The 15396-nt window shown below is 46.0% G+C and overlaps 1 protein-coding gene across 2 annotated transcripts; it reads left to right on the top strand.

Annotated features, from left to right (window-relative positions):
- The first annotated feature begins 4903 nt into the window (after window positions 1-4903).
- ncaph (non-SMC condensin I complex, subunit H) lies at window positions 4904-13725 on the top strand. Of its 2 annotated transcripts, none has more exons than XM_021606363.3 (18): window positions 4904-5083; window positions 5613-5832; window positions 5945-6035; window positions 6218-6310; window positions 6607-6724; window positions 6922-7073; window positions 7499-7688; window positions 8023-8105; window positions 8386-8606; window positions 9993-10138; window positions 10277-10383; window positions 10705-10824; window positions 11311-11418; window positions 11640-11786; window positions 12003-12113; window positions 12419-12495; window positions 12779-12854; window positions 13331-13725. In XM_021606363.3, exons 2-18 carry the CDS (start codon window positions 5618-5620, stop codon window positions 13388-13390), a joined length of 2115 nt encoding a protein of 704 aa, XP_021462038.2. In that variant the 5' UTR covers window positions 4904-5083; window positions 5613-5617; the 3' UTR covers window positions 13391-13725. The 2 variants fall into 2 exon arrangements, with proteins under 2 accessions (XP_021462038.2, XP_021462037.2); XM_021606362.3 differs by having other exon boundaries at window positions 12416-12495.
- The last annotated feature ends 1671 nt before the right edge of the window (window positions 13726-15396 follow it).

The following is a 15396-nucleotide window of genomic DNA, read 5'->3' as shown; positions in this document are numbered from 1 at the left end:
ATAAATACAAAACAAAGGAAATAAAGGTCAGAACGTGACAGTACCCCCCCTCCCCCCCCCCCAAAGGTGCGGACTCCGGCCGCAAAACCTTGACCTATAGGGGAGGGTCTGGGTGGGCGTCTGTCCGCGGTGGCGGCTCTGGCGCGGGACGCGGACCCCACTTCACTATTGTCTTAGTCCGCCTAACCATGGCAACCCCTCTCAATGACCCCACTGGACAGAGGGGCAGCTTGGGACAGAGGTGCAGCTGCTCGGGACAGAGGGGCTGCTCGGGACAGAGGGGCGGCTGCTCGGGACAGAGGGGCGGCTGCTCGGGACAGAGGGGCGGCTGCTCGGGACAGAGGGGCAGCTGCTCGGGACAGAGGGGCTCTGGCGGCTGCTCGGGACAGAGGGGCTCTGGCGCCTCTGGGCTGAGGGGCTCTGGCGCCTCTGGGCTGAGGGGATCTGGCGCCTCTGGGCTGAGGGGATCTGGCGCCTCTGGGCTGACTGGCGGCCCCTGGCTGACTGGCGGCACTGGCGGCCCCTGGCTGACTGGCGGCACTGGCGGCCCCTGGCTGACTGGCGGCACTGGCGGCCCCTGGCTGACTGGCGGCACTGGCGGCCCCTGGCAGACTGGCGGCACTGGTGGCGCTGGGCAGACTGGCGGCACTGGCGGCGCTGGGCAGACTGGCGGCACTGGCGGCGCTGGGCAGACGGGTGGCTCAGGCGGCACTGGGCAGACGGGTGGCTCAGGCGGCGCTGGGCATACGGGTGGCTCAGATGGAGCTGGGCAGACGGGAAGGAGAGTCAGACCAAAATGCCGCGTGGTGGTTATTCATGATTCTTTAATTAAAAATAACTGACACCTGCCTCTGATTGAGAACCATACTAGGCCGAAACATAGAAATACCCAAATCATAGAAAAACAAACATAGACTGCCCACCCAACTCACGCCCTGACCATACTAAATAAATACAAACAAAGGAAATAAAGGTCAGAACGTGACAAGGTCAAGGTGTGACATGGGTGATGTATGTGTTTTTTGTCTTGTCTAGGGGTTTTGTATGTTTATGGGCTGTTTCCTTTCTAGGTATATTGTATGTCTATGGTTGCCTAGATTGGTTCTCAATTAGAGGCAGCTGTCTATCGTTGTCTCTGATTGGGAACCATATTTAGGCAGACATATTCTGTGGGTACTTTGTGGATGATTGTTTCCGTGTCTGTGTTTGTTTCACCACACGGTACTGTTTCGGTTATCCACGTTTTGTTTATTGTTTTTTTGTGTTTTGGTTTATTTCATTAAGAACAACTATGGACACTACCACGCTGCATTTTGGTCCAATCCCTGCTACACCTCCTCTTCAGACGAAGAGGAGGAAATCAGCCGTTACAGAATCACCCACCAAAACAGGACCAAGCAGCGTGGTGACAGGCAGCGGCAGGAGGAGCAACGCAATCAGTACTATTGGACTTGGGAGGAGACACTGGATGGAGATGGACCCTGGACGCAGCCGGGGGAATATCGCCGCCCCAAGGCAGAGGTGGAGGCAGCCAAAGCGGAGAGGCGGTGGTTTGAAGAGGAAGCACGGAAGCAGGGCTGGAAGCCCGAGAAGCAGCCCCAAACATTTCTTGGGGAGAGGCACACTGGGAGTGTGGCTAAGGCAGGTAGGAGACCTGTGCCAGCTTCCCGTGCTTACCGGAGTGAGAGAGGGCGTCATACTGGTCAGGCACCGAGGGGCTAGGTTGAGCATCGAGCCAGGTGCCATGAAGCCGGCAATACGCATCTGGTCTCCAGTGCGTCTCCTTGGGCCGACATACATGGCACCAGCCTTACGCATGGTGTCCCCGGTTCGCCTGCACAGCCCAGTGCGGGCTATTCCACCTTGCCGCACTGGGCGGGCTACGGCGAGCATTCAACCAGGTAAGGTTGGGCAGGCTCGGTGCTCGAGACCTCCAGTACGCCTTCTCGGGCCGGTCTATCCAGTGCCACCTACACGCACCAGCCCTCCGGTGGCAGCCCCCCGCACCAGGCTTCCTGTGCGTGTCCAGAGCCCAGTACTCCCTGTTCCTCCTCCCCGCACTCGCCCTGAGGTGCATGTCCTCGGCCCAGTACCACCTGTGCCAGCACCACGCACCAGGCCTACAGTGCGCCTCGCCTGTCCAGCGCTGCTAGAGCCTTCCTCCTCTCCAGCGCCGTCAGATTCTCCCGTCTCTCCAGAGCTGCTAGATTCTCCCATCTGTCCAGAGCTGCTTGAGTCTCCCGCCTGTCCAGAGCTGCTAGAGTCTCCCGCCTGTCCAGAGCTGCTAGAGTCTCCCGCCTGTCCAGAGCTGCTAGAGTCTCCCGCCTGTCCAGAGCTGCTAGAGTCTCCCGCCTGTCCAGAGCTGCTAGAGTCTCCTGCCTGTCCAGAGCTGCCAGTCTGCAAGGAGCCACCAGAGCCGCCAGTCTGCAAGGAGCCGCCAGAGCTGCCAGTCTGCAAGGAGCCGCCAGAGCCGGCAGTTTGCAAGGAGCCGCCAGAGCCGCCAGTCTGCAAGGATCCGCCAGAGCCGCCAGTCAGCCAGGATCCGCCAGTCAGCCAGGATCCGCCAGAGCCGCCAGTCAGCCAGGATCCGCCAGAGCCGCTAGTCAGCCAGGATCCGCCAGAGTCGCCAGTCAGCCAGGATCCGCCAGAGTCGTCAGTCAGCCAGGATCCGCTAGAGTCGTCAGCCAGTCCGGAGCTGCCATTCAGTCCGGAGCTGCCCCTCAGTCCCGAGCTGCCCCTCAGTCCCGAGCTGCTCCTCATGTCCGGAGTTGCCCCTCAGTCCGGAGCTACCCCTCAGTCCAGTGGGGCCATTTAGTAGGGTTGCCAATCCTAGGTTGACGGCGAAGGTCGCCGTTCCTAGGAGGAGACTAAAGCGGACAAAGACTATGGTGGGGTCCACGTCCAACGCCAGAGTTGCCACCATGGACAGGCACCCACCCATACCCTCACCTATAGGTTTAGGTGTGCGGACGAGAGTCTGGGGGGGGGTACTGTCACACCCTGACCTTAGTATTCTTTGTTTTCCTTGTTATTTTGGTTAGGTCAGGGTGTGACATGGGTGATGTATGTGTTTTTTTGTCTTGTCTAGGGGTTCAGCCGTTACAAGAAGTTAAAGCTCGGATGCAAATGGGTCTTCCAAATGGACAATGACCTCAAGCATACTTCCAAAGTTGTAGCAAAATGGCTTAAGGACAACAAAGTCAAGGAAATTGGAGTGGCCATCACAAAGCCCTGACCTCAATCATATAGAAGATTTGAAGGCAGAACTGAAAATGTGTGTGTGAGCAAGGAGGCCAATGAACCTGACTCAGTTACACCAGCTCTGTCAGGAGGAATGGGCCAAAATTCACCCAACTTATTGTGGGAAGCTTGTGGAAGGCTACCTGAAACATTTGACCCAAGTTAAACAATTTAAAGGCAATGCTACCAAATACTAATTGAGCGTATGTAAACTTCTGACCCACTGGGAATGTGATGAAGGAAATAAAAGCTGAAATAAATCATTCTCTCTACTATTATTCTGACATTTCAAATACTTAAAATTAAGTGGTGTTCCTAACTGACCTAAGACAGGGATTTTTTTACTATGATTAAATGTCAGGAGTTGTGAAAAACTGAGTTTAAATGTATTTGGCTAAGGTGTATGTAAATGTCCAACTTCAACTGTAGGTCAGTAACAGTTTGGGTCTCGAGTGTCACCCCCTTTGAAGAGGAGGATGACCGCGGCAGCTTTCCAATCTTTAGGGATCTCGGACGATAGCAGAACCATATTGTATTATTGACTGTTCCATGTGTAACTCTGTGTTGTTGTTTGTGTCGCTCTGCTTTGCTTTATCTTGGCCAGGTCGCAGTTGTAAATGAGAACTTGTTCTCAACTGGCCTACCTGGTTAAATAAAGGTGAAATAAAATAAAATGTAAAAAATAATTAATTTAAGCAATTCTATTTTGCTCTTTACTCGTCAGAGGCTCTTCCTGACACATCTGGACATCCCCTGTCTCAATTCAGATGAACAAACCAACATGGATGCCTCAATAAGTGATGAGGAAGCTACTCTGGCAATTCAGTTCATGCAGAGCGGTAAAGCCCCTGGGCCTGATGGCTTCCCTATTACATTTTTTTTACCATTCTCTAAATTATCCCCTATCTTCAGCTCAATGTACAATGAAATCCTTTCTAGTCAGAAACTGTCACAGACACTTACCCGGGCGACTAATTCGGTTTTGCTTAAAAAAGACAAGAATCCCCTAGACTGTGGCTCATACCACCCTATAAGCCTTTTGTGCTGCGATTATAACTTTCTCACTAAGGTCCTCTCATGCCGTTTAGAGTTGGCTTAACCTGGTCCCCATTAATACAATACGTGGAGAGTCTGTTTTCTACTTAGTGTAACTTGCATAGTTTGGTAAGCAGTAATGTCTGTTCTAGTAGCCATTTGTGCAGAAAAGCATTTTTATTTAACTTTTTTCCCCATTGTTTTTGTTTCTATTACTGTTTGTTTCTGTTTTTCATTCCTATTTAACTTGTGTTTATAGATGCCTTGGTGGGAGGGAGGGGATGGATGGATGGGAGGATGAGGGGTTGGGGTTGTACTGTTTTTGTTGTTATATCTGAAAATCTATAAACAAAGTACAAAAAAAAAAGAAATTGTTGTTGACATGCTTAGCAATCCTAAGGGTGGAGTGTTTCAGCATGATATAGATAACGTTTAATTGCGTTGGGGGAGGGTATGGTAGAAGTTAGGGATTTATTTGGTTTTGAATTTATTTTCATGGTAGTACAGAATGGTAGTATAGGGGCAGTTCGTGATTGATCGTACATGCCAGCACAGTAGGTCGCGGCATGCACAAGAAACCTCTCTGCCCAAAATGTGGGTATGGGCGGAGTTGAGTGTTTACGTTCTTGATTCCACGTGGTGACGTATAATGTCGTTACGTAAACCGTTCGGCGCAAAAATTCAAATGTTCTCAGGAAGAAAAGTGCATCAGTACAAAGTAAAACACGCTTTATGTTAATTTAGGCAGTTTAATCTTTATATTAAGAAAGATACGTTCACTGTTGCAGAAGCGTTGGATATAATCGAGGTAATGTATGAAATCGAGCTACAGCTTTTTTGTTTTCATCCAGCATTCGTAGCTAGCTAGCCTAAGCTAAAACATGTTTTGTAGGATAGCAAGTTAGCTAACGTTAGCTAGTTCACTCAAAGATGTCAGATACCTATAGCAATTTAGCAAACTAATCCAGCGTGTCATGTCTTTAAGCTACATCGTTGGTTAGTTAACGATGGTATCACTGCTAACCGTAACAACAATAACAAACGATACTTTGCTCTATCTAGCTAACATTAGCTAGCTAGGCTGGATTTTGCTTGCAGCCCTGCTAACTAGCTACGGTTACTTGCCAACAACAAAATGTTATTACTGCTTTGATGGTCAAATCAAACCTTCTTTGCATTGGTAGTGTTAGCTTAGGTTCCTACATTTAACTGTTGAATTTAACAGATAATGGCAACGGTAGCTAGTTACAGTATAACTTGTCTACATGCAACTTTTGGAAGCAGAGAGGAATAGAGAACTGAAAGTGCATCACTGTGTCCGTTTCTCCCCCGGACAGTCACGATGAGCGCATCCTCCACACCCATCTCCCGGGTGCGTCAGTGGGCCTCACCGTCCCTGAAGCACAAGGGCGCCTCTCCTGCCGCCATCAGCACACCGCTCCTCGCATCTTTCCCGGGCAACGATGATGAGCTGGAGCGGCGTCAGAGGCGCAGATCCCGGGTCATTGATCTGCAAGCCGCTTCTGACTCTTCGTTTAATGAATCTACCTCTCATAGGTAGGGCACCCCAGACCCTCTTTTTGCTAGTAATCAAGTTAACTCGATCTTTACAGGTGTCATATTGATTTGTTAGACCTTTGTATAAGATTCAATCCGTGTTTGTATTCAGCACCACCGGGACCCCTGCCGCTGTGCCTAAGCTGTCAAATGCACAGATCTCAGAGCATTACTCCACCTGCATCAAACTTTCCACTGAAAATGTAAGCAGAATGTCCATTCACATATTTACTATCTTTAACAGCCACTTCTAAGAGGGTCAGAATCCATCCCAAGGAAATGTTGTTGCTCTCCCTCCTCATGTCTTATTACATCATATCTCCAACCATGCAAGTTATTAGAAACTGGCATCTCAGATGTACAAAGCCTTCTTCTATTTTTGTAGAAAATTACCACCAAGAATGCCTTTGGTCTCCACCTGATTGACTACATGGCTGACATCCTCAAACAGAAAGATTCTGAGCTCACAAATTTCAAGGTATTGCTTTAGACAAAAATTATTCCATTGTAGTTTCTGTTTATTTGTCTCTTTGAATTTCCTTTTTACACAAGACTTTCTTCAGATGTGTGCTACTGTTCAGGAGATGAAAGTATAATCTGGTAATCGAGAGAGAAGAAATGCACTTATAGCCCAACCACTTAAGATAGTCATTGTTTTTATAGGCCTACTCCAAAATAATTAAGCTTATGATAGACTATTCTTTACTGGCCTAGTGTCTGTTGGCTGTATGAGAGAGTAACCATCTCATACTATTTCTATCTGTCCTTGCCAAGGTGGCAGCGGGTACCTTGGACGCCAGCACTAAGATTTACGCGGTCAGAGTGGATGCTGTCCATGCTGATGCCTACAGAGTGCTGGGAGGACTGGGTGCTGAGACCAAGCCTGGGGAAGGTGATCACCTCTTAACTATAACATCTATAAACTGTCCCGTTTTTTCCAAATGACAAACTATTCCCCCTATAGTGCACTACATTTATCCAGGGTCCATAGGATAGTGCACTATATAGGGAATAGGGTGCAACACTGACTTTCTGTAATTTAATAAAAGATCAACAGCTTCTGTTTGAACCTTGTCTGTCTGTGTGTAGAGCATGGAGCAGGGGCAGGAGGAGAGATGGAGGAGGGGGCTGAAGGTGAGCTGGCTGCTAAGCAGGTGGTGAAGAAGAAGAGGCCTCCCAAGAAGACTGTGGAGCAGAACCTGAGCAACATCAACAGCTCTGAGTCTGAGAGGAAGTGTGAGGTAAGGGTCTTCGAGACTGGTAGCCAAACGGTGCTTGAGTCCCAAATGGCACCCTCTTCCCTATATCACATTTGATTGTTCACATACACATACTGTATATTGCTGGTCTAGCAAAATGCTACACCTGCAATATAGGGAAGGATCTGGTCAACAGTAGTGCACTATTTAAGGAATAGGGTGCCCTTTGGGATGCAACCCAGGCTACGCTTGTGTTCATTGTGGATTCACCTGGAAATCTTTGAGATTGATAGCCAGACACTGAATAGAGATGGAATTGATTAGGAATGCCTTGATTTAATGTGAGGCCTTATTATCATATTTACTGAGAGTATGGATCCAGTCTGGGTTGTGAGTTTCTACAAAGCTCATTCATGGTAAACTCACACATATTATCCCCCTCCTCGTTATCGTCCCTCCAACTCTAGGTGGACCCCATGTTCCAGCGCATGGCGTCGTCCTTCGATGAGAGCAGCACGGCAGGTGTCTTCCTGTCAGTGTTGTTCAGTGAGGACAGTCGCTGTGAGCTCCTCTTTCCCTCCCACATGACCCTGTTGCACTCCAGGCCCGCTTACTCCCAGCCTCCACCGCAGCACGTCCCTGCAACGCCCTTCACAGGTAACACTGACCGTGTCGTCACACTTTGAGCCATATGTAGCAAGCGCCTCAGAGTAGAAGTGCTGATTTAGGATCAGTTTTTCCTTTTAAATAATATGAATAAGGGGAGCCTGATATCATCAGCACTTCTAGTCTTATATGCATGATAAATTCAGCTCCTGGGCTGTTTTTGTTGTGTACTACCCCCTAATGGACTAGCATAGTATCTCTTGATTTTAGCAGACACATCTGGTTCTACTGATCATTGAGTGATGCTGTAAGCTAAGGTATTGGCAGTTGGCCTACATGTTCCGATAATAGTATCAAGCATGTAAAGATGTTGTGTGATTGACAGGTGGTCTCCAGCGGATCCAGGAGAAGAGCTCTATCTGCCCTTCCCTGGCAGACTTCTCGTTCACCAGCTGGAACCCTGACCAGGTCAGAGCAACATATACACTGCCAATATACACAGCCTGTGTCTCAAATGGCATCCTTTTACCTATATGGTGCACCACTTTTGACCAAGGCCTATAGAGCACTGGTCAAAAGTAGTGTAGTGCACTATATAGGGAATAGGGTGCCATTTGGGACACACATGTCTTTATTTTTGTTTGGAAATGATACAGATGGTCAGATTGGATGTATAGTTTGAAACGGTAGCTATACAGCCTCAGAGTATCTTAACCACAGTCTCTATATAAACTCTTGTCCTATACAGACCATAAACCAGATGCTGGAGAAGATAAAGCAGGGGGATCACGTGTTTGACGTGAACGCGGAGGCAGACGAGGAGGAGTGTCAGGACTTTGGGGATGATTTTGATGGAGATTATGAGGAGGGTCAGGGGGACCATGGTGGCGACGGCTCCAAGGAACACGGTGGCGACGGCTCCAAGGAACACAAGGATCGCTGTGAGGCTGGAGGGCCCGGGAGAGGAAGGTGAGGATATTGAGTTTTTTTCTTTTCTTTTTTTACAGGGTGTTAACAACCTAGGGGTAATGTACTGAGTACTTTTATTTTTTTGGTGCTCTGCTTGTCTATCCCTGTAGAGGATCCCAGGGATGTTTCATGAGGCACCAAGGGTTATTCCATTTCTAAATGGGTCAGGTAGCTTGAAGTGACTTTGATCTGTCTTGAGTTTTTACCATGATCTCCTGAGTGTTAAAACATTTTTTATGGCAGTAACACACTCAGACCCAGTAAAGCGTCTGTCAGCAGTTGAAACGATAACAAAAAGCTGAGTGATGAGGCTGGAGAAATGTAACCACTCTCAAATTCATAGAGAGAGCTATGGATGCAGGGACTGACCAGAAACATTTGTTTTAACCATGTTTGGAGACTATTTTGTTTACAGACATTGGAGTAAAACAAGCGTATATTTAATGTTCTGATGGGCTATGACCGTTGAACTTAGCTCATGAGGCATTTATAAGTTACATTCTTCAAGAGTCAATGGGTATACACTGGGTGTACAAAGCATTAGGAACACCTTCCTAATATTGAGTTGCAGCCCCCCCTCAGAACAGCCTCAATTCATCGGGGCATGGACTCTACGAGGTGTTGAAAGCGTTCCACAGAGATGCTGGCCCATGTTGACTCCAATGCTTCCCACAGCTGTGTTAAGTTGGCTGGATGTCCTTGGGGTGGTGGGACCATTCTTGATACACACTGAAAACTGTTGAGCATGAAAACTGCTTTGAAAACAGCTTTGCAGTTCTTGACACAAACCAGTGCGCCTGGAACCTACTACTGACCCCGTTCAAAGGCACTGAAATATTTTGTCTTGCCCATTCACCCTCTGAATGGCACACAATCCATGTCTCAAGGCTGAACTTTTTTGTTGTTGACCTGTCTCCTCCCCTTCATCTACACTGATTTGAAGTGGATTTAACCAGTGACATCAATAATGGATCATAGCTTTCACCTGGTCAGTCTGTCATGAAATGGGCAAGTGTTCCTAATGTTTTGTGCACTCAGTGTATATCATTCATTTATAAGAAGGGGAAAAAAGTTACCCCTTTTAAATATCCAGTTTAGATGTCAGGATGACTCTGGATAGAAACAGATCTACGACTGGCTATGAGCTACTTAACTTTGATTTGAACTTCAGTCCAGACATAAAGCTTTAGAATTTAGTAACTTATCAGAAGTAATTTGTCTTACAGAACTGATGATGTGTTAGTAAGTTAGTTAATTTGTTATTTTACACACATGGGGCCGTTCATTTTTTTCAGCCTAGACTTAAAAAGACAAAACATCAGTTCTTATTATAATTCATCTCAAATAAATTTGAACATGGTTCTGTGATGTTATGACTGTTCACAGGGATGTGATTCCCATCGGAGAGGGGGACATAGCCACCATGTGTCTGCAGCTGTCCGATCAGCCCAGAGAGTACTCCTACTTCAGCCCCAGGACCATGGCTACCTGGGCAGGCCCTGGCTACTGGCGCTTCAAACCTCTGCACAAAAGTGAGTGGTGGTTGTACACAGAGAGCCATGTTGTAGATGTTGTTTACCTATGTTTGGGATATTCCCTTAACAGCATTGCCCTCCAAATATATCTGAATTCTTCCCTTCTTGCTCTCTTGTCTCGCTCTGTGTGTTTAGAGGACAACGTGCCTGAGAAGGAGGGTCGCAAGAGAAAGCCAAAGAAGGCCTTTGAAATCGACTTTAATGACGATGTCAACTTTGACACCTACTTCCGCACCACTAGAGTAAGCCCTTGGTTGCCCCTGTAGTTCGCTGATGCAATCCCTCTCAATTTATCCTCATTGTTTGATCCGTACCCAAGAATATCACTCACTAAATGCCAGTTTTCTGAGGCATTGCCATTGTGACAATTGTGTACGTTTGTTTTGATGCTAATACGTGGGTCAAGTGTCTTAACAATCCCAGGCTATGTGTGAGGCAGTTTCATGTTAGTCACTGCAACAGAGGAAGTGTGATTGTAGTTGCTGATGGAGTTTTCCCACCATTCATAAATGGACTCAAACAGTTCTCTCACTTCTGTCTTATGTTCCTTTCTGTTCTCCCAGGCCGCTACCACTAACACCAAGTCAGCCCTCAGCACAAGAAACAAGAAGAACACTCTGGCTGCAGACTTCCAGTTCCCCCCTGAGACCCTGTCCCAACTCAGCCTTAAGCCCGCCAGCACAGTACGGTCTCCCTTCCACTCTCTTTATCCCAACAACCAGCAAGGAATAAACAGCATAGAAATAAATGTAACTCCACACCAGTTGACCCTGTCGCGCGTGTCTATGGCGATACAGGGGGACAGTGGTGTGCTTAAAACTATGTGCAGCCGCCACCAATCAGACCCTCATCACCGTAGCTGACTGGAACTGATATGCTGCTACAATGTTGTCCATTGTACTATTAACAGTTTTGATTCGCACGCCTTCTCTCACTTTCTCTCTGCCCTATTTATTACCCCTTTGACCTATCCCCCTCAATCCTTTTCTCTTTCTCTCACTGTTCTTACACACACACACACACACACACACACACACACAAAGAGGGGAAAATGACACATTTAATGTAGAACCTTGATGGTGAACATTGACCAATTAGAAGTGAGAATTGTGATGCCACTCACACACGTGATGTGCTCTATGTCAGTTAACTTGTGTGTTCTACATCAGTTATGTAAAGAGGGTCAGAAGAGGTTGTCTGGAGAGCTGGGGGAAGGCATCGGAGACTACGACTACAACAATGCCAATGACACAGCCAACTTCTGCCCCGGACTGCAGGTCTGAAACCACCCGACTGTTAATCTCACACAGTCTTTTTCAACGTTTCATTTCCCTCGGATACCTTTATTTCACCTTTGTAATAAGTAGCCATTATAACAGCATTATTTATCCCTCATAAAATGCCACATTTTGGACCCTCAATTGTTTAGTAGCTGCTTCAAATAATGGGGTAATCTCTCTCTACATCTCTATCAATCTATATATATAATATATATAAGGGTGGTGAAAGTGATGATGATGGTGAAGGGTTCAGTGGGGGTACAGATGACGCCCAGCCTTCTGTGGATGGTAAACCCGCCTCCTCACAAGACCATGACGACGTGTCCACCTATGGGGAGGATAACCTGGTGCCCGAGCCATACAGGGTAAGACTGGAGGGAAGGGGAAGCCAATGTTTAGCAAGTGTGTTTTTGAAAAGTTTGCATTTGAAGACCGTGGCCAGATAAACAAGACCAAAGCATGTTTTGCTGTCTTACCTTGTCCATAGACTGCTTACATGGCATGGGAACCAACATCTTGTTTTCTAAATTGGCTGAATTATCCCTTTTAAATGTTAAGCCTAGCTTTACTTTTCATTTCAGGTGAACAAGATTGAGATAAACTACGCCAAGACAGCCAAGAAGATGGACATGAAGAGGCTCAAGAACACCATGTGGAATCTTCTGACTGACAGTCTGGAAAAACCAGCCAAGGTTAGTTAATTTGAAGTCTTTCCGTGTTTCTTTCCCACCAGGTCTCATTGATTGTATTATGTGGTCTGCAAATGTTTTTTGTTGTTTTTTCTCAATGCCTCTTCCCTACAGACCTGGGTTCAAATACTTTAAGTGTTTGCTTAAGTCTGCCTGGAGTGCCAGGTGGGCAGTGTTTGCATTTTACTATTGGTACCATTGTAACGGGCAAGCGCAATCAAGCTCAGATGAAGTATTTGAAATTATTTTGAAAAGTATTTGAACCCAGGACTGCTTCCTTGTGATTAACAGTGTTGTGTTCTCAGCAGGAGGTTGAAAATGTGGAGACTTCAGAAGTGTCTGGGGAGAAGCTTTTCAGCCAGACCACACAGACCCTGCGTCAAAGGTACCCAGCCTTAATATCAGCACTGGGCCCATTCTCAAATGGCTCTAGTGTTCTTTCTCAGCTGCCATTGGAGAACAACTTGGAAATTGTGGTGGATTTGCTTCTTATTTTTTTCTTAAACTAGTAGCTAGATGGACATGAATAATTTATTTAGACTGCTGCCAACTGAGGGCCTTTGGATGGTCCAAACATTCACTTGCTCAAATGGATGTAGATAGGACATGCGTGCTGATAAATAATGTAATAAACCCCATGTCTTCTCCTTCCTCTCCTGTCACTTAAGCTTGCCCCCCAACATGGCTCAGAACCTGTCCGTGCCCCTGGCGTTCGTCGCCCTGCTGCACTTGGCCAATGAGAAGGTGAGTAGCTACTCCTCTGACTGCCAGCATCATAGCATTCCTAAAATAATTTGGTTCTAGACATGGTTATTATGTTGACATATAACATGTAGTTGTACAAAGCTACATTATTAACAAACAAACCAAATATTTAGAGGTTTTATTAGTTGAGAGGGGTTTTGGAAGGAATCATGGTGTACTTTAATTGATCTTGGCTGTGCTAAATAGGCTGCGTTTACACATGCAGCCCAATTCTGATATTCACTAATTGGTCTTCACGTGACCAATCACATGAGATTTTCATATCAGATCTTCTTCAGAGCTGATCTGATTGGTCAAAAAAAATACAATTATTGGGCTGCCTGTGTAAACGCAGCCAAATAAACTTGAAATTAGTCTTTAATTTCAGATAGTCATCGGTATCAACTGTTATCACTTTGTTGTTGAGTGTGAAGAGTTCATCACAGCACTCACTCATTCATTGTTTCATTCAACAGAATTTGGAGCTCATCAAGGTGGACGACATGTCAGATATCATCATCAAGCAAGGTCAATGAAAAGGGATAGACAATGGGACAATTTCACTTTTTCTATGTGTATATGATGAATTATGGGCCATTCATGTCAAGCAAAGGCACCCTCACATTTAGATTTTGAGCCTGTGAAAGATGTTATTTCTCAAATGTATAATAAGTGGCCCTTTTAAAATGACTCATCTATTTTATTACCTGAAGTGTTTTAAACATTTACCTGTACTTTGTTTAATCTGTCCTTTCCCCCCCCCCCCTCTACGTCTATTGTGTGTAGATAATATAAATCCTTCACTCCTGCCTTCCTCACAATGGTGGAATGTACATACATACCAAAACAAATAAAACATTTGTTTTCTAAATGACCTGTTTCCTGTGTACAAACAAAAGCAAACTGCACCTTATTCTACAGTAAACAGACGTCATTGGATTGTAGCGAACTCCCTGCAGCCTTGTCACAGAGAGGTTGTGTCCCAAATGGCACCCTTTTCCTTACATAGTGCACTACCTTTTACCAGAGCCTTAAGGCAATAAAGTGCCATTTGTTACGCAGACACATGGTTAAAACCGGTTGGTCAGGGTTAGCAGTGCAGATGGGCTGGGTGATACTGCATCAGCATGACTGGTACAGCAGGTGCGACTGGGCTGGGTCCAATCACGCACACATGGCTGGCTGTAGAGGGAGGTTTGCAAGGTTATAGTCTGAGAATATTTTGTATACATGTTACACTGCCTCAAACTCTATTCAACATGATTCTATATGGAATGATGAATGCATCATTCCATATATCATTCCGAATGATGAATGCAGGGCATCGCATTCCATACCTTGACTGACACACTACATTTGGAATTTAAAAGCAGATAATGACTGAAAGTGCACTGCAAAAATGTATGCATGCGACTACTATAAATCACTCTAGATAAGAGCCTCTGCTAAAGGACAAATGTAAATGCAATAATTGCTTTCCATAGACCCACTCAGCATTAACGGGGTATCACATAACGTGCTGTATGAGGAGATTTAGCTTGACACTTGTCTATAAGCATCAAAAGCTTACAGCAAACAGCCTACCAGTAGCAGCACAAGACTGTCGACCTAAAAGCTTGTCTGAACCGCCGTCAGATATAGTAGCCCATCTCAGCATGTGAGATCCATCCTGTTAGACAACATCCATCTTTATCACTGGGATGTTAAGAGGGGAGTCATGCACCCCAGAAAATCAGAGGGGGCACAAATATGTGAGTATAACTGGGGGGTGGTCCAGAGGGCTAGGCCCTCCGTCTGTAAATTGTAGAATGTAGCTTTTTTCAAACACCTGAAACCGTGTTTAACTGCAATCTAAAGCCATAACCATCATGCTTAATTGTATGTAAAGAATATATATATATGTATGTAAATGTACCTGCATGTCTAAGCATACCTCTTGAGCTGTCTGTATCCTCCTGACTGGTGTTTTGTTTTATTTTTACTAAATATGCTTCTCTGCATCTGCTAAAAATCTGGGTAAAAGATTGAAAGGAATGTGAGTCTTATTTAGTAATTGCTTACTTTTCTGAAATATACCAACCTTGCCATCTAATATAGTTAGACAAGCTAGCTACTCTAACTTGATTGATAACCTGAAATAGCTCCTTGGTAGCTAGTTGGGAGATAGCTTTAGCTAGCCTAGATTGGGAACCTAATACCATACAATTTCTAGGTGGCTCGTAGTATTACAGAGAAACCAGGGTTTGAAGCCGGTTCATGGAACAGAACTGAAAATCTGAAAAATAAATAAATGTTTAATTCAAGGAACAGAAATGGAACCTTGAAAGAAAGTGATCCATACTGTTCCGGAAAATAGCCTTTATTTTAAAAGCATGGGAAACAGTTAATAATTGTATTTTACATTCCCGGCAAACAAACTGCCTTTGCAAAGCCTTCACTCAAAAATGTATTCCAGTCTCTGCCTGCAAGCTGAAAATCTATGCCGGTATGTGTTTAGGCTACCTGCCCCTCCCCCCTCTGAAGCATAGGCCACTGACATTAC

The sequence above is a fragment of the Oncorhynchus mykiss genome, chromosome 6 (genome assembly GCF_057628025.1).
Source record: "Oncorhynchus mykiss isolate SJ-2025 chromosome 6, ASM5762802v1, whole genome shotgun sequence".
Classification (NCBI taxonomy): domain Eukaryota; kingdom Metazoa; phylum Chordata; class Actinopteri; order Salmoniformes; family Salmonidae; genus Oncorhynchus; species Oncorhynchus mykiss.
The sequence above is the reverse complement of the archived record's forward strand: the minus strand, read 5'-3'. Positions and strand labels throughout refer to the sequence as shown.

Excerpts from the sequence above, each read along its gene's own strand:
- ncaph (XM_021606362.3), top strand. The coding sequence starts at position 5,618 with ATGAGCGCATCCTCCACACCCATCTCCCGGGTGCGTCAGTGGGCCTCA. Across the intron at positions 7,689-8,022 it reads CCCTGCAACGCCCTTCACAG|GTGGTCTCCAGCGGATCCAG; the intron begins GTAACACTGACC and ends TGTGATTGACAG. Across the intron at positions 8,106-8,385 it reads CCAGCTGGAACCCTGACCAG|ACCATAAACCAGATGCTGGA; the intron begins GTCAGAGCAACA and ends TGTCCTATACAG.